Here is a 20320-nt window from a genome sequence, read left to right as displayed (position 1 = left end):
GCATTTTCCAATTGTTTTGTGTGCCTAACTATTGTTGAATGTGTGTTTGAGTCAGTCAGTGAATGTGTTGTTGAAACGTATAATTCCATTTGAATTTGGGCAGGAGGTACATTAAATCCACTGTTCTGAACTTCTAGAGAAGGAAATCAAACAAACGTGGACCACCATGAAATTGTGCAAAGCAATGGAATTGAGTGGACTTTTCGGACTTTTGTTGCTATGGCCAGTAAAAGAGGTTTACACTTCTTCGAATGAGATGAATGTGGATGCGGAACCGAAGGATACCATGAGGGCAAACAATGTGAATGACATTGATTTTCGCAATGTTAGCAACAACAACAACAACAACAACAGCATCAACTGTAATAAAGGAAACAGTAAAATAGCCAGCAGTGGTCAAACTGATGTTGCCGATTCGAACATTATTCACTCGAGAGCTAAACGTTTTCTTTCCTTTCCTGTGGGTTCTTCCTTTTCGGTAAGTTTTCTCTAAACACACATGAATTGAAACATGTATACAGTTTGTCAAGTAAATCGTTTCAAAGGGAATAAAATTAAAAAAAGTTATGCAGAAAAAATATGCCGCGTCGAAGTTCGATTTGTTTCAGGCCATATAGCGTTTATACATGCAATATAAATATGTAAAATAAAAAACGTACATTTATTATAAATATTTTGAAATGTGAGAGTTCTATCATTAACATTTATATATCAAGAAAGAAGAGAAGTCTCCCTTGTCGCGTATGGGATGTCTATATATATATTATTATAGATCAAGAAAGGGGTTGACATTAGAGCTAAAGCCAAAAAATTGCATGTCAGAACCATGTGGTGAATATTGTCCTAATAATGATCGATTTGGTGATCATTTATAAAAAATTTGATTTTAATGCTTTGTAGAAGTTAAAATAAACGCTAAAAATATAGCGATTTAGCAAAAGATATATATATGTATGTTTGTCATGGCTTTATACCTTTATCAGCACCTAAGGGAGGTCAACGAGTAACACTTTGAAATTAAATAAAAAAAAAAAATAAATAAATTATATAAAGTAGTCAGATATTAAAAAAGTAAAATACTATAGTCCCAGCAAACTAAGCCCTGTTGATAAGTTTGCAATATGTCGTGGATAAAACTTTTCTTTGAATCAATTTATTTAGTAAACTGTATATACATATATATGTATGTACCCAATGAAAATTGATTATAACTGGAACACACATCGACTGGTCTCTTTTATTTCCATAACAGACGGCTGTTTGTTTGACTACTGGTGTAATTGGTAATCCCAATTACCAGTATCTAAGTATGGGTTTAAATTGGGGCATTGCCTATGATCTGCCAAATACAACGTGGGTTTTGGAACATGCTAAAGGATTCGGACTCAAAGATGATAATGGTGTCCAAATAAAGCGACGTCATCGACGTGACCTCTATGGAAAACTGGAAACTTTAATAAATGGGTAAGTTAATCAATTATGCACACGCATAGTAAAAGATATGTTGATTCAAAAATATTAGGAGAACAAAATGTGTATTGAAAATATACTGTCAGATTCGGTATGTAATATTGTCCGAACAACAATAGTTTCTATCATAGTTGACAGTATTATTGTCCCAACAACAATAGTTCCTATTATAGTTGACAGTATTATGTGTCCTACATATGAATATCGATTGTCACTTTGACTATTTAAAGCTTAGCTGCATGGTAGAACAAACCAGGTAAAGTAAATACTACAACAAATACAACTTAACAACAACCACATAGAAATTTGTTTTTGTTTGTAAACGTTAGTGTCAACGTACATGTAAACAATGGGGGTGTCTTTTTACTTACTAAATGTTGCTGAAACAATTTTTTCAGCAACTTTTCCTTTATACAACTGTCAAAATCTGCAACATTAGTAATAATTATTACAAATTATCACGTAAAAAGACACACCTAATATAAGGAAATGTCTATAAATTATTGGAATTTAAAAAACTAATAATTTTTCACATTTGATTGAATATTTTGAAAAAAAAAAAAACATGAATGAAAACTCGTTAGATTTTAAATTTGAATGTTTCCATATCATTCCACTAAATGCATAATTTCTCGCAGAAAGTATAATTCTTGGAAAAATGTTTGGGGTCGCTGGTAATTCATTGAAAAAAGAGAAGTTGTTTCAATCGTTTGCTTTTGAAAACAAAAAAGCACATGTTTATTAGGGCTTTATTCTTTTCAAGTTTAACAAAATACCACATATATTAACAAATATAGTACCGCCTCTATAAGCGGTGTTTAGTGTGTGGCATTTCGTTCGGACCTGGAGGAGGTTACATGTCAATGACATAAAGGAGTCTTTATGGGAAATATGCTCTGTTCCAGAACCTCCATTATGTTATCGAAAAAAATATGTTATCGAACGGATCTGCCGATTCGGCCCAAAGTTTGGCCTTCGTAATATTTTGTCCAAACTTGGTTTTACTTCGTAGGTGAGCCATATCGGTAAACCACTTCGGGTACTTCCCTCACAAAAGTTTAAAAAAATGTTACGCACTATATCTCTTAAACGGACATGCCGATATGGTCCAAGGGGATCCAAAGGCTATATTCGGGACGGGGCCGACTATGTGATACCCTACACCACTACCCCTGTGCATAAGCTTACATCTGACTACTGTCGACAATATACTTGGTACTGATTCAAAGCTGGTCAGAAGACAAAAATAGGAAGAGTAGTGCATTTTTCAATAACTCTGATATTTTACCATCAATGCCATTGGAAATAAAATTCCACAAATTATAAATATGGATATCTGAGCGTCTTTGGCTATATCTCAAGTATTTCACCACTTTGGTAACACAATTGGAATCAATAAAGTCCTTAGAACGTCATGATTGTTCGATTGTTGAAGCTGGAAGATTCGTCATTACAATTCAAGTAAAAAATGTTACGCCAATCTACATTGCATCTCTTTAAAGGTAAACTTTTCTTCTTCCATTGACAGGCTTTGCTTTTGGAATACCCCTACTAGAAGCGGAGATGTTTGCATATAACTAACCTTGAAGTAGTGGTTCAGGGTATAAAAATGAAAAAGTGGGATGTACTCCAACCTATCTTTCATTATTTTAAAGGTGATATTTTCTTCTTCCATTGACAGGCTTTCCATTTGGAATACCCCTACTGGCAGCGGAGATATTCGCATACGAATAAACTGTTGATATTAGCTCCACATTAGTTTTTTTGCCCATTACGACCAATGAATATTATGCAACCATCACCAAACTCAATAGCCTTCTTCCTCTCTGGGACCCCCAGTAACGCCCAAAATTTCGGACGATCCGACCAAAATTCCGACCTGTAGCGTCATTAAAAACAAATATCTCCGTTATTTGGTCCGTATTTCGGACGATCCGATCAAAATTGCGACCTGGAAAAATGGGATGCATTATCGAATTTTGGGATATACCCGTTGTTTGACAACCTACGCACAACTTACTTTGCAACAATGTATAGGAAAGCTTATATTTTTCCATGTATGGGTTTTGCCCATTCCGAACCCTGAATATTATCCGACCATCACCAAAATCAATAGGTTTCTTCCTCTATGGGAACCCCAAAACCACCAAAATTTCTACCTGTAGCGTGATTAAAAAAATGGAAAAATGGGATGTATTGCCCACTATTGCGATATCTCCGTTATTTGTCCACCTACGCCAATCAACTAGAAATGTCTCCAACCATAGCTGCGATATCGTCATTATAATTAAAATCTCAAAATGAAAAGATGGGTTTTATTTGGAACTATTGTGATATCGTTGTTGTTTGACCACCTACATACAACAACCTACTTTACATCGTTAGAAAGGTGATATTTTCTACTTTTATTGTTTTGTTTTTGGTACATCCCTAATAGAAACTGAGATATTCGCTTTGGAAAATAACCCTGACTTTCTCTCCAAATAAGTTTTTTGCCCATTACGACCCCTGAATATTATCCGCCCATTACAAAAATCAGTAGTGTGCTTTCCCTCCGGAACCCCCATTAACCACCAAAATTTCGTGACGATCCGATGAAAATTGCGACGTGTAGCCTGATTTTCACAAATGAAATGGAAAAATGGGACTGGTACCGTAACATAACTCCCAAATTCTTTGGGAGCTATATCCGACCCCCCTAGAGGACATATGTCCCAATGGGAGTTATGTCCGTTTTTATAATTTAAATGATTTTTATTTTTTTATATAAATACAAGTTTTATTTCATATACATTTTTCGTTTCATAAAATAATTTATAATTGATTTAAATTTTTTAGGAAAACTAAGTACAAAATAAGTAGTAGCCAATACCTATTTTAAACGAAAAATTCTGCCTACAGGAAAATAAAAAGTAAGAAAATAAAAAGTTTTTGTTAAAATTCGCAAATACTTTCTGAAAAACGAAAAGCGCAACTGGCGAAAATATCTTTCAAAAAAAAAAATCTCGCGATTTTTTACAGAAACATTTTCACAATTTAAGAAGATAAAAAACTTTTATAAAAAATATTCAAATACTTTCTGAAAAACGAAATGCGCCGCAGTCGAAAATATTTTTGAAAAAATATTTTGCCAAATTAAAAAGATAAAAAGTTTTTGTCAAACGAAAGTTTTTGAAAAACGAAAAGCGCTGCAGTCGAAAATATTTTTGAAAAAAAATCGAGCGATTTTTACAAAAATATTTTTTTTGAAAAAAAATCGAGCGATTTTTACAAAAATATTTTCACAATTTAAAAAGATAAAAAGTTTTTAAAAAAATATTCAAATACATTCTGAAAAACTAAAAGCGCTACAGTCGAAAATATTTTTGAAAAAATCGCGTGGTATTCAAATACTACAACAAATTGTGCGATTTTCTTAACAAATATTTTCAAAACCTTCTCCGAACTGCTACTTACATAATTTCGGGCATAATTTCCTTCTTAAAGAATTTTATGAAATCAGGAGAATTTTGTGGATACTTCGGCATTGGTTGGCACTTAGGCCTTCTCAAATGTATAAGTCCGCTTACAATCTAACTTCTACTCTAAAATTAAAAAAATCTAATATATAAAAGGCAATGTGTGTATGTTTGTATGTTTGTATGTTCCGAATAGACTCAAAAACGGCTGAATAGATTTTATTGAACATTTCAGATAATGTACTGGGTACACCGGTGGTGAAAATAGGCTATATATTTTTTTTTTTTGAATGGTCGTCGCGGAAGTGAAATATCGCGGTCATCCCAAATTATTCAAAAATGTATTATTTCAGATAATATTCCTAATTTTAGTAAGCGTGACTACAAAACTGCTAAAACACTGGCTCAATATGTGGGATAACGCGGTCAACGCCATATTTTGGAATACAGTAAAATCGCGATGACTTGAGATGTCACTATATAGAAATTCCGAAAAATCGATTGGGAAATCTTATGGAATTTTGTATGTGGAGTTTTTAGGCCTGAGAATAGGTCGTAATCTATTTTTTTATCCCGCTAAGTGTAGTGACCGGTGGTCCTCCCCACAATTTTTTTAAAAAAACCGCGAAATTCAAGATACGTTTTAATATATTGTTTACAAATTGTTTGCAATGCTATGGTAATTACAGTCTTGACCCTGAATGGTCGTCGCGGAAGTGAAAATCGCGGTCATCCCAAAATTTTTAAAAATGTATTATTTCAATTAATTAGAACTGTCGTAAGCTGTTTTTATACGGCTAGGAGTAGTGACCGGTGGTCTTCCCCCACAATGTTTTTAAGAAAATCTGAAATCTTTGATATTTTTGAACGTATTGTTTACAGATTGTTTTCCCTGAATGATCGCGGTCATCACAAAGTTTTCAAAAATGTATTATTTCAATTAATATAAATAATTTTAGTAAGCGTGACACAAAAATGATATAAACACTTACTTGAACAAGTGGGATAGCGCGGTCGTGAGCTATTTTAATACGGCTAAGTGTAGTGACCGGAGGTTCTCCTTCAAAAATTTTTTTTTTTTAAATCTGAACACTAAACAATAAGTGGGACAGCGCGATCAACTCCACATTTTGGAATACAGTAAAATCCGGATAACTTGAGATGTCACAAGATCGAAATTCCAGAAAGATCCATTGGAAATCAGACAAAGTTATTGATATACACTACAATATCATCATTGGAATCAGAATACCGCGATCGTGTTCGATTTTTGAAAATATTATAATTACGGATAAAATCTCAAAATGTGGGAAGTGAAACTTCATGAGCATTGATTTCAGTCCTTGGAATAGCTAGGTAAAGATACATTTTTTAAATACAGCAAAATCTCGATAATAACAACTACAATTTATAGAAGTAATTTTTTTATGAATTATATAAATGTTGCCATACCTATCCCGAAGGAACATACATTTCGCTGAGGGGTATTTTACCACTATTGCATATAGAGCGCGAAGAAAAAAGCGTTACGTTCGATCGGCCTGAATGAGGTTAAATCCACCAAAAATAGCGAAAATCAGGCGCCACCGTTCTATGTGAGCTATATCAAAACGAGGACGTATACTGAACAGTGGCTATATCTCTGAACTATCGAAAATCGGGAGGTACTGTTTTATGGGAGCTATATCAAAACGTGAACCTATTACTGTTACATACCGAGCGCAAATAAAAAGGCGTGTCTTTCGGTCGATACGAATATTTATGCTCTCCTCTTTAAAATATATTAAAACAAGATTTCAGCCATTTCTATGTGATAATGATGTTAAATCCTCAAAAATAGCGAAAATCAGCCGGTACCGTTCTATGGCAGCTATATTAAAACGTGGACCTATACCAACAATTCTTTGCAGTAATAATTACGACCCCAACCGAGACCAACAATTCAATATATAGCAATGTTAATTGACGTGCACCGACCATTATATGTGGGTCACAAAGTGCTTTAAACTGTCGATTTATGGTGAAGGGTATAATAAAAGAGATTTTATATCTTAAATTTGGGGGATGCCATTATATGGAATTTAAGTCAAAACATTGATTTATATTATGAAGTTTCTAGAGGGATGCCTAATTATGGGTGTATCAATACTGGATAGTTAACTAAAGTTTACACGGAGAACCCAAACAACGGGCCAGCAACGCGGACCGGGTCAGCTAGTATAACTATAAATTTCAAAAGTAAGCAAAGAAATAATTTATAAATTAAGAAAAAAGTCGTTGGGAGTTATGTCCGCGATTTTTTAGGTGTTATGTCCGCTTTACTTAACGGACATAACTCCCAACGAATTTTGGGACATAACGCCAAAATCATTTTGGGAGTTATGTCCGTGGGAGTTATGTCCGGGCACCGTTTTCTACTTTCATTAGCAGGTTTTGCTTTTGATATACTCCTTAGAGAAGCGCAGATATTCGATTTGAAATAAAAGGTTGATTTTATCTCCAAATAAGTTTTTGGCCCATTCCGACCACTGAATATTATCCGACCATCACCAAAATCAATAGGCTTCTTCCCCTCCGGGACCCTCATCAACACCCAAAATTTGGTGACGATCCGTTCAAAATTGCGACCTATAGCGTGATAACAAGGTTTAGATGGACAGACGGACGGACACACATAACCAGATCGACTCAGCTCGTCGAGGCATTCATTTTGGTATATATAAGTATGGGTGGGTCTACGGCCATTATTTCCATGCGTTACACCCACATAGCGGTGAAGGGTATAAAAATTACAAATTACCTGAAGACAACTTTTATTGTAAGCGACTTTAAATGGTAGTTGTATTTATTTTCATAATTTGTTAGCCAAAGATCGAAAGCGTTGCTCTAACAAAAGGGACAAATATTTTGTGTCTGCGTGCATTTTTTAAGATTTAACTCGATATAAACTGAATTAGGGATTTCTATCGGATTTAATTTCAACATTGGCAGTATTCAAATTTGAAACCCAAAATTTCTTCTAAAAATAGTCTTATAATCTTTTTGCAGAGATAAAACGCGGTGGATATTTATTTTTTATAAAATTTATTAATGAGAGAACAAATTCAACAAAAATGTATATACACGAAGGAGAAAACAATTTGAAGTGAAGAAAAAATATGGTTACAGAAAATATGTATTAAACAGAAAATTCAAACGTATGTGATTGAAAAAATATTTAAAAAATTACAAAGTTATTTAACAATGGAGTTCAGACTGTCTCAACACCCCCACTCAATCACTGCGTTTTAATTGTAGTTCATCTCGAAACTTTACGAACTTGCTAGTATCCAGCGCTTTTGTAAACATATCAGCAACTTGAGATTCTGTTGATATATGTTGAATTTTTATAATCTCTTTAGAAATGTAATCTCGGATGAAGTGATACTTCACGTCAATATGATTTGATCTTTTACTGCCGGAATTTTGCGCTATACCAATACATCCTTTATTGTCTTCATATAGTTTAATAGGCGTATTTTCATTTAGAACTTTTAAATCTAAAAGGATACCCCTTATCCAAACTGCTTCTGAAACTGCATTACTAAGAGCGATGTATTCCGCTTCGCTGGAAGACGTTGCAACTATTGTCTGTTTCTTACTGCTCCATGATACGGTACAACCAAAAACTTTGAAAATAAATCCGCTTACAGATCTACGGTCTGTACTATCTGATGCCCAATCGGCATCTACGTATCCAACAAGTTCTTCAGCACTTAAATTATCTTGATAAACCAAATGGAAGTCTTTAGTTCCTTTAATGTAGCGAACAATTCTTTTTAACGCCGACCAATGTATATCACCAGGACTGTTTTGAAATCTACCCATATATGATATTTGATAACATATGTCTGGTCGAACACTTAGCATTAAATACATTAAACTTCCCAGCATTTCACGATATGGTTTATCAGTTAAATCTTGGGTTTCTTTTGGTAGAATCAAAGCTTTCTCCATTGGAGTTTTTGTAGGATTGCACTCTGTCATTGAAAATTTTTCAAGGATCTTTTCGATGTGATTTCTCTGGTTCAGCTTCATTACGCCCCCAGTGCTGTCATATTCAATCTTCGTTCCCAAGTAATATTGTAAGGGTCCACAATCAGACATTTTGAATGATGCACGCAGATCAGATTTTACCTTTTCTATTGCTTGCAACTCATCTCCTGCAATCAACACATCGTCCACATATAGTAGCAAATACAGAACAGAATTACCTTGGAACATTGTGTAAAGGCACGAATCATGCAAAGATTTCTTGAAACCAAGTTGGAGCAAGAAGTTGTTAATTTTTTTCGTTCCAGCATCTTGGGCTCTGTTTAAGTCCATAAAGCGATTTTCGTAATTTACATACTTGATTTTTAGGAGCATTTAATACGTCAGGAACTTCCATGAAAATGTCTTCTTTTAAATCTCCGTAAAGAAATGCAGCTTTTACGTCCAGCTGGTGAATATGCAAATGTCTCTTAACGCTTACCGCTAATATTATTCGAATTGTACTAAGTTTCGCTACCGGTGAATACGTTTCTTCATAGTCAATCCCAGCTCTCTGAAGGAAGCCTTCCGCTACAAGCCTAGCTTTATAGCGAACAGGATTACCATTTGCGTCCTCTTTGATACGAAATACCCATTTAGACTTTAATATTTTCTGGTTGTTTGGTCGTGGGACCAAATCCCAAACCCGATTATCTTCAATAGAATCAAGCTCATCCTTCACAGCCCTCATCCAATTTTCTTTATTGGAATCATTCATGATTTCTCCATAAGTTTTAGGTTCCAACATACATTGAGAAATTGCAGAGTTTGCATTACCTGTTATGTACCCCATCAATTTTGCTTTTAACCTTTGACTTCTCCTCGGTTCAGGTTGGGTAGATTTGCCTTCATTTTCGTTGATAGTATTATCTTCGTCATTGGTAGTATTATCTTCATCGATATCGCTATCATTTTCAGCAGAAACCAATTCATCATCGGAACTACCTTCATAATTATTGACATTTTCACCAGGAACGACATTTTCCACACATTCCCCCTCTTGCTCGTTACTGTGGGATCTTATAAGAAATTGAGGATTTTCTTCTTCCTTTGTCTGTTGCAAATAAGGAAAACAACTTTCATCAAAACGAACATCTCTTGCAAAAATTATATTTCTTTTCTTAGGATTCCACAATCGGTATCCGTTGCATGTATAACCCATCATAACCATTTCCTCCGACTTTGAATCCAATTTCTTTCTTTTCTGCTTAGGAACCCACACAAATGCTTTACATCCAAAAACACGTAATTTTGAAACATTAGGCTTATGCTTGTACAAAATTTCTGCAGGTGTTTTCTTATCCGAAAGAGATTTGCATGCGCTTCTGTTTATTAGATATGTTGCCGTTAATGCAGCTTCACCCCATAATTCTTTCGGAGTACCAGATTCAATTAACATACTTCTTACTTTTTCAACCAAGGTACGGTTAAATCTTTCAGCAACTCCGTTTTGCTGGGGAGTATAGGAAATTGTATTTTGAATCTGAATTCCTTTTCTCTTAAAATATTCCTTTGCTTTGGTTGAAAGATATTCTGTGCCCTGGTCGGCAGTTATTGCAGATATTGAGACACCATGCATTGCTGTAACCATTGATTCAAATTCGACAAATTTGTCGAATACATCGGATTTTCTTTTCAGTAGGTATATGAATGCGAAATGGCTATAATCATCTATGAAGCTTACAAAGTATCTGTGACCATCCCATGTTTGGGGATCAATTGGTCCACAAATATCAGTGTGAATTCTTTCAAGAATGCGACTGGACTTTGGACGACTTCCTTTAAAAGGCTGCCGACTCTGCTTACCTTGCATGCATACATTACAAATGCCAACAGGCGCCACAGCTTCCACACCATCGACCATTTTATGTCGGACCAGTTCTTCAAGATTACTATCACTAGGGTGACCCATTCTTGAGTGCCACAATTTCCCAATATCTGTTGTACTTAAACTTGCATTTGCCTCATGTGTTATTCTTATTTGCATCTCGTACAAACTTCCTTTCTTAGGTGCTTTCATAATCACCTTACCATCTTTCTTCAATAGAGCAACATTTTTGGAAAATTCAACGCTTATTCCATATTCAGTTAGCTTTGGTACAGATAACAAGTTATCCCGAAGTCCTTTAACATAGAGAACATCCGTCATGGTGATTGCCAAATCTCTCCAATATCCTCTGATTGTACCTTTCTTGTAAGCCAAAAGCTTTTCCGTATCTTTAGCAACACATATGGTAATGGGTTCGTTCATATTATAAAGATCATTGAAACTGCATTCCGCTTTACACATGTGATCCGTGGCTCCAGAATCTATTTTGAATGTTAAAATTTCAGACTTATCCTTAATTTTCTTACCATCAGAAACGCTTGACATAAAACATATTGACTTTGATGTCGACGCTGAATTGGCTTTTCCGTTTTCCAAACGAACGCGGCAATTCTTCTGTTTATGTCCCTTTTTCTTACATCGGAAGCACACACCAAGGAACTTCTTCGATTTATTCTCACCACTAAATGCAGACGACTTTGAAGTATCCACGTCACAACGATCTTGCCTTTTTGATTCATCTGCCAATAGCCTCTGCTTAACTATTTCAATTGACAGGTCTTCTTCCTTCATATTTTCCAACGCGGCCACTACCGGGTCAAAGGCTTCTGGTAGTGTGACAAAAAGTTGAGCAACGGCATCTCTTTCATCCACTTTTGCTCCAGATGTCTTCAATTTCCGTATAAGTTCATCAAAAGCCAGTAAATGTTTCTGCAAGTCATCACCAGGCTTCATTCTTAAAAGCGCTAACTGCTTCCTTACCAATGTCTGACTCGTAACCGACTTCTTAGCAAATGTATTTTGCAGAGCAGACCACATCTCCTTCGCTGTTTTCTTATCGCGAACACATTCCAAATAATCATCTGCTATTAGGCTGATAATAGTTGTCTTAGCCTTTTTATCCTTTTTAGAAAATGATGCAGCTAAATTTGGTTCGGCGGGCGGAGTATTCTCTATGGCATCCAGCAAATTCAACGAATCCAGATACATCCATACTCGATAACTCCAGTTCTCAAAATTAGTACCACGGAATTGTAAGATTCCGTGGGTAGACTCTTGCTTGGTATCGCCCATAACCTCTTATAATCTTTTTGCAGAGATAAAACGCGGTGGATATTTATTTTTTATAAAATTTATTAATGAGAGAACAAATTCAACAAAAATGTATATACACGAAGGAGAAAACAATTTGAAGTGAAGAAAAAATATGGTTACAGAAAATATGTATTAAACAGAAAATTCAAACGTATGTGATTGAAAAAATATTTAAAAAAATTACAAAGTTATTTAACAATGGAGTTCAGACTGTCTCAACAAATAGTGTCAATAAAAAAGTTCCTAAAATCCATAGTTTCTTGAGGGAAAGTTAGACAAGGACAAAGAAAGTAATAGGTTCGAAACTCCGTCAAGACACCAGTTTTTATACACACTCTGATTTGTTGCCAAATTATAAAAAAGGCAAAGCCCAATTTTTGTCAACTAGAAGTGCATTTTTCTATAGAGCGAGACACAAGGAAAATGTCTTCACATAATCCTCCTCCTCAACTAAATATTGTATTTATGCAAAACCAAGTATAAAATCTATATTTCATTATCATACAAAATATATGTAGTTGGTTACAATAACATGGTCCACTCCGGACCAACGATTCATCTCCATCCAACAACAAATAGTATTTGTCAGGTTTACTACCACATTCAATATGTATGCGGTGGATACGCAATAATATACATATGTATTTGTGTGTATATTGACCAAAACCAACGAGAGGAGTGAACAACAAAAACAAAAAGTTGGCCTTTGTCGGCCGTTTGCTTTGAAGTGGTTTATCCACTTCATGTTGCCATATTGATGCATAAATAACTTTCATTGGCATTCTAATTAAATGGAAGCCACATTAGAAATAGCGCGGTTTCACAAACACACACACACGTACATATCAGTTATGTTTTATCATAATTATTGTTGTTTTTCATTGGTGATTTGTAATTATTTGTTCGGTCCGCTCGGTAGTTGTATAGGCAATATGGCAACCCCAGACTGATAGTTGTGGCTTGTTATGCTTGATTTTATTAGAAAAATACAACATCGATATCCATACCGACATCCGATATTTGAGCAGAGAAGGTTCCACTTTCCACACGAGTCTATCAATGTGGTTTTTCAATTAAATTTGATGGTAAAACAGCTAATCGCCAAAACAAGTGCGGCTAACAGTGTGCGGTTGCATGATTGTGCGTAACATTAAAAATCCTGGTATTTTTTGGGGGAGGAGAAGAGAAAAAAAATTAGTAGCATAAAATAATTAAAATTTTCTCTTAAAAGTGTCCCTGTTCTTTTGTTTGATTCCCTGTTTTCTGCTAAAATTATCGCTTTCAGTACGTGCTGTCATTTATAAATTGGAGTCATAAGGAAATTATTTATTGCTAATTACTGGAGTTTCTTCCAGGAGGAAAAAATCTTAGCTTTCGATTGATTCCTAAATATGCAGTTTCTATTTCAATTTGCATGTCTTATAGTTCGGTCACACAACAGGATATCACCTCGCCAACTGGGATGGTATACCGCGTTGGTTACCATTAGCTTGCCCTGTTAATGGACACTCAATTTATTTACAAATTATTGTAAATTGAATGGCATAAATGTTTGTTTTGGTTTTTATTAAATTTTCTCTCCCACCTCTCCCATGTTGTGGAAGTTATGTTTGGCGATGCTTCTGCTTCTATTTTATTTCCATTTTAATTTTATATTCTAGATGTGACGTTGTTTTCATTTCCATTTTTGTGGTGCATGACCGCCTTGGGTTGTTTGTGTTTTTAGGCCAGAAATGAATTTAGTTTTCATCTTCATTTTTCTTCCTCAGTCTTTTTGAATACTAAACAATTGGAAAGTGGAAAAAACGAGCCGGACCATCCTCTATTTCACGAGAGAACAACACAGATAGTGGAAAGAATGAAGAGCCTGAGGTTAATAGGACATAAAACATTGCCAGTATTGTTTTGTGCTTCTACGAATGTCACAATTTATCTTAACTATACTTGGTTCTGTTCAGCAAACACACCAGCCACACACACACACTCGCATACCGAGCCTAACATCCAACCCACCTAATACGTGTCCATCTATGTATGGATGTGTGTATATGTGTTTACATGGATATGAACATAAATGACCACAAAAGCAACAGAATCGCCTATTAATAAGATTGTTATTGACTTTTGAACTCAATCAGAGCATCTTCATTTCATTTCTCTTCTCGCATTGTTCTGCTTCCATTTGGCATTTTCATTTTTTATCCAATACAACAATGTAGCCGTCATCGGCAGCGACCAATTGAAATGTCTTCGGGGCAGGTTGGGGTAAATTACCTACCATTCGTTTCGTAACATTTTGATTAAATCGTAAATTTTTGAATAATGTCCCATGAAAACCATGAAATTATTGTTTAGACAATGATGAGGTCTTTGTTTGATCGAAGCAAAGAATGCGAACAGAATATTAATAAACTACTTGACAGAGAAACCAGTCATAGAGATGGGTAGTTGAATATGATGTAAATATTGAAGGAATTATACTATGGAATTAGCAAGCGCAGCTTATACAACATAAATTACTAAATAGAGTACTTTGTGATGGCCATCAGTACTTACACGACACACAAAATAAGTAGTTACGAGTACAACACGATAACCAACAGTCAATAAATAAATTCCAAAAATACTTGTGTCTTTAGTTTAAGAATTTTGAGGTAAACTTATGTTCAATTTCACCACATTCCACATCCTTATTTTGGTCATTATTTGTAATATGGAAATTAGGGTTATGACCTTTTTATACCCTCAGCCTTTAGGCTAGAAAGAAATGTGTTTCAGACAATTTGGAGTCGATTTAGCAATGTCCGTCCCACACAAAATTTCGGAAAAGTTCAGTTTAGGACCTGCTCTCGAATCGCTTTAATTTTTGTTTAAGCAACTTGTATTCACCGCCCCCTATACGACGGTGCAAGTTTCATTTGGAGGAAGTCCATACTTCCTGAGAAAATAGCCTGAAACCCCGCGAAAAACCCCTATGACACCGTGTGTAGTGGTTGGAGCGTAAGATAACACTCAAATTCTTTTGCCTTGCAAATTATTTTTCAAAGACTGATAAAGTAAAAATTAGTTTAGGCTCATATATTTTTTACCTGCATAACAAAGGCTCCCATTATTCCTCTAAAAGAGTTTCAAATTGTGGTCACGTTTCTTTCAAAGAAATCAGTTTTTCGACAAAGATCTTTGATACAAAATGTCTTGTAATATTACTTAATTTCTTAAAAGCCCTCCTTGTTCTGATAACATTTCAGAACAAAACACCCACAAAATCCATACTTGGAGATCTCCACCAAGGAACAGAATGGGGAAAAAGAGGGAGAGAAGAAGGATTTGAAAAATAATCTAGATGTACTGGAGTCAGAAAGAAGTCCGAAATTTCTACCGACAGCGTCGCAGCTTTATAATGAAGTCGACATAGGAGTAAATTCCTGTGGGTTCCTTCAGTGAAGTACCTTTTGTCTTGAATGAGGATATAATATCTACTCTACCAATTGATCATATCAGTTGTAGGCGTTTCTTGTATGTTTCTGTGTTATACCGTCAGCCTTTATTAGGCTAACGATGCTATATACACTTTGATACGATAAAAATGTGCCTCATCGAAATAATGATTAAGACCTCAAGTAAAGGGTAAATCCATTTAAAGGTTCCCAAATTTTTAAATAAAAAACACAGAAAATTCAAATTGAAGGGATACTTTGGCATTTATTTTTTATGTTTATTTCTTTCAAATGTTGACCGCGTCTACGTCTTAGACGATATGTCCATAGAGTCCAAATTTCGATAAATCGTTCGAACATTTCGACTGGTATTTGACTCTAATGACACGTGTGATGTTTTGCCCTAAGGCATGAATCGAAGCGGGGTTGTCCACATGCACATTAAACTTTACATATTCCCACGGAAAAAGTTTAACGGTGTGATATCACACGATATTGATGGCCAATCGACCGTCCCAAAACGTAAAATTGTCTACTCATCGAAGTGTTCTCTTAATAAGTCCAATGATTGATGCCATGTGGGGAAAGCGGGTCATCTTTTTGTAACCAAAATGTCGTGAGATCATAAGCTTCATTTTCAGGCATTGGATAGTTGGCTATCATGACACGATAATGGTCGCCAATGAGGGGTACATTCTTACCGACATAATTTTTGAAGAAATATGGATCGATAATTCCACCAACGGATGAAGTGACACCTCTTGAACCTCGTTAGATTTCTCTTAACCCAAATGCGGCTACATTCCTTGTTGACATTCCCATTAAGCCAGAAATTGGTATGATCGCTAAACAAGAATTGGCTTAAACCACATTCCTCAATGAACCTGAAGTTTCGTAATAAAGTTGAAATATTTGTAAACGTTGTCCAAGCGTAAGTCTTTCCATGATGCCAAACAATACTAAACAAAAAACAAGTCAATAATCGTTAAGTTCGGCCGGGCCGAACTTTTTATACACTCCACCATAAAATATTCTTTACTAAAATGGAATAATTTGCTTCTTTCCCTGTCCACAGTTTAGGGCGCAAAAGTTTAAGACCATTTTTGGGTTGGTAGTTCCGTTAAAAAATGTTGTCAAAACGCTGAAAACACAAAAACTCGGGACCTATATTGACAAATTTTGTTGGAGAAGTGTTGTGCACAATATATGCTTAAAATGTCAAATTAAAGCAAGTTCGGTGAAGAAATCAAGCTAAAATTCACAAAATACAGCAAATCGGGAGATATGCTTAAATTGGGCCTGTACTAAAAAGTGAAAAGTTGTATTGAGAACGTTTTGTGACTATGGTGAATGTCAAATTACGGGTAGTTCCATCAAACAATGTAGCTAACACCCTCAAAATATCGAAAATCGGGAGGTACAGTTATATGGGGGCTACACCTATACATGGACCTATGTTGACAGTTTTTAGCGGAGTAGTGTTGTGACCCCTAAGAACTATGGTGGAGGGTATAATAACATGACAGCATGCCAAGACTCACACGTGATCTGTCAAAAAAGGCTATTGAAAAAAGTACCTCTAGTTGGACGAAATCTGTTGCGGGAAATTAGAAGTCAATTTAGCCAAGTGCGACCGTCTGGCTGCCTGGGCCGCACGATAACTCTCGAACGGATCAACTGATTGAGTCAAAAATTTGGGCCTCGTAAAATTTTATTCAAACTTAGTTTAAGTTCGAAGATGGGACATATTGGTCCACTCCTTCAGGCACCACCACTACAAAAGTTAACAAATTTTCCCAAAAATGATGATACGATAACCGGTTTATTCCATACTTTGCATATCGTAATATTTCTTTCAGACTAAAGTTTTTAAAGCAATTTTGTGCAATCTTTCAAATTCGATAACTATATCAGTTCACTTCTTCCGCTATCTCATTACAACAGCACTGTTTTGGAAAAACAACCTATACTGTGCTTGCTTCTTTTCATTATGTCACAGGCTGATTGTATACCTCTACCAGCAAATCCGACTGATACTTTTTTACTTGTTCCTAATACAATTGTTAGATTTTATGCAATGGCAAATTTGTTATTGATGAGAGTTTTTCAAAATTGCAAACATTTTAATAAAATGTTTCGTGATAATTTTGAATCTAGAACATGATTTGATATGCAACCTGAGTACATGATTTGTTAGACGTCAGCTAACAAGACTTGTGGCTGGAATGCAATTCTGACAAAACAGCAATAATGTTGAGACAAATGACATTCGACAGGTAATATAGATTGGTTTTTTTCACCTGACCAGGCATTAGGGAACATACAGACATATGCAATAATGTTTACAAATATTTCATTCAATGTTCTTGCCACCAATATACTTTCTGCAACTTTACCATCTCCATGCGTTTTCTCTTCCTTATTTTTTTGGACCATCAGAAAACATGTTTCCAATATACATACAAACCACACGGCTACAGACATAAAAAGCTGCACAAATATGTAGAAACTAATGTACAGCATCAATCCATTGATTTGTTTTTGACTCCTCCCAGCTATTCCACAACTTTAGTAAGATTGAATATTTGTTAAGCTATCGGAACTTGTTATAATGTAACAGCTAGAACAATTTACGATGTATTAAAGAAATTCTTTCACTCGAATTCTCTTTGAAATTACTACAAAATTGCAAGCCCTTTTCTGCAGCACAGCTAAAAATGAAAATTGAGCTTATGCGCTCATTGTTGAGTTGGTATTATTCTAGTATTTCAATTTCTCCGAATGTGCAAACCCAGACTTAGTAAATTGGTTTTATGATTCAATGACCTAATGCTGTTTAATTATTTTTCTAACACGTCTTCTTACGTGCATTCTCCTCTGTTAACAGTGGCAGCGACAGTAAGTGTTGCACGATTCTCCGATTAAGTGCTACTACTACGAAACCAAACTGCATTCTTAGTTTGGAGTTGGCAATGACAACGACGATGACTGCGATCAAGGCGAGACACCGAATATTCCACTGGATTAATACATTGGTGGTATTAGCGACCACCTGTAACACCATTTGGTTAAATTTAAATCAAATCACGTGTGAAACATTTCCCAATCATGTTTGGGAGAAAAACAATTTTGGCAACGAATATCGAAATTTGCTTCAGACATTGTTTCAAAAACCAAATGATTTATTATCGACAACAATGTTTGCGTTGAGGGGTCACAATAAAGTCAACGGTACTGCAGTGATGACAACAAATGTTTCATCAGTATTGCCATCATCATCCGCATCATTGTCCGAAGCAGCAGCATCAACAGGAGCATCATTGCAAAAGCGTTTACTCTCCCGTTCAAAACGTTATCTATCATTTCCAGAGGGATCGTCCTTTTCAGTATGTTGGGCTGGTGTTTTGTTTCAGTGTGTGGCGTGTGTGTGTCTGTTCAAGTGTCTCCATTCGATGCGTGCAAGTAATCTGGTATACGTATGAGTGTGTTTGTGGTTGTGGAAAATTGCATGTTACATTCAAGAAACAGACATCGACATGTCTGTGGCACATTTCTGTAAAGTTTTCCCATCCTGTATTATCCACAAATAACATGACCAGTGACATTTTAAGCAAACGCGAAACCTAACTCTTCTTAAAATGTATTGCACAATTTGGTTATTTGGAATGAATGTCACATCAGCATTCATTCATTCAATCAAATTTTTGTGTGAGACTTTTCTCTAACCCCTCCCACCTTATCTTCCTTGTTATGATGCGTTTAATTTTAACTGCGGTAATATGTAGTATTCGTATATTTGTTCTGCAGGTGGCTGTTTGTTTCACAGTTGGGATTATCGGCAATCCAAGATACAATTATATGAGTTTCGGCCTTAATTGGGGTGTGGCCTACGACTTGCCCAACACAACTTGGATTCTTAATAATTTGCATGGTTTTGCCAAACGACCAATACCGGTGGCAATGTGGCATCGTAGATCTCGCAGAGCTTTGTACAGCGAAATTGAAAAATTCGTAGATAAGTGAGAACATTTATCCTCGCTACCTCAAAATGAACCCCTCTAAAGACTTCTTGCTTAAATTATTCCTGGAAAAAGACTAAAAGGCCGAAGGCAACTTCACTCGAATTTGGCTCGGTAGTTCCTTACTTTTTTACCAGAAATGAATAAGCAACTTATGTACCGTGGACTATGCAGCTCTTATCATATCGAACATTTTTATTTTTTTATTACAGCATGGGCTATAATGGTCGCGACTGCATTCTAAGAGCTTTGTGTGAAAGTCGACTGTATTTCGAGAACACGAAAATGGGTATGATTGGGGAAATGCTACGTGCAGTCTTTAGGTAAGTCCACACTTTGTAATACACAGCCTGAGCAATGATACAAATAAAACTGAATTTCATTATAGCCTGCCACGACAACGTGTCTATAAACGAGAAACTGCTGAGCATCCTGATATTACCGTTTACGATAAGGCGTATCGCCGCCCTCGTTCTACGGATTCCGATGATTGTTCAACACAATATGACTGTCGTTTCTCTCTGCTAGAGTTGGCATTTGGGAAATATTCTAAACCACCACCAGGATATTATGGACAACACTGAAAAATGTCTCTGCACATCGAGTTATGACTTATTAAATAAAAAATAAATAATTGTTTAAATGTTGTTTTTTGTATGGTTATTACATAAAAATAATATTAAGACTGCCAGAAAACACTCCGAATTATATAATCGTACTGGA

The 20320-nt window shown here is 35.5% G+C and overlaps 1 protein-coding gene across 1 annotated transcript; it reads left to right on the top strand.

The window, feature by feature from the left end:
• Positions 1 to 256: 256 nt before the first annotated feature.
• On the top strand, positions 257 to 20181 carry LOC141391055 (uncharacterized). Its single transcript, XM_073963976.1, has 7 exons — positions 257 to 478; positions 1253 to 1464; positions 15390 to 15558; positions 18737 to 18964; positions 19386 to 19597; positions 19810 to 19920; positions 19986 to 20181. The coding sequence occupies exons 1-7, from the start codon at positions 257 to 259 to the stop codon at positions 20179 to 20181; spliced, it is 1350 nt and encodes a 449-aa protein (XP_073820077.1).
• The last annotated feature ends 139 nt before the right edge of the window (positions 20182 to 20320 follow it).

This window comes from Musca autumnalis, unplaced genomic scaffold, assembly GCF_047663935.1.
Source record: "Musca autumnalis isolate F117 unplaced genomic scaffold, ASM4766393v1 scaffold_1, whole genome shotgun sequence".
NCBI classification, from domain to species: domain Eukaryota; kingdom Metazoa; phylum Arthropoda; class Insecta; order Diptera; family Muscidae; genus Musca; species Musca autumnalis.
This window is presented reverse-complemented; position numbering and strand designations above follow the sequence as displayed.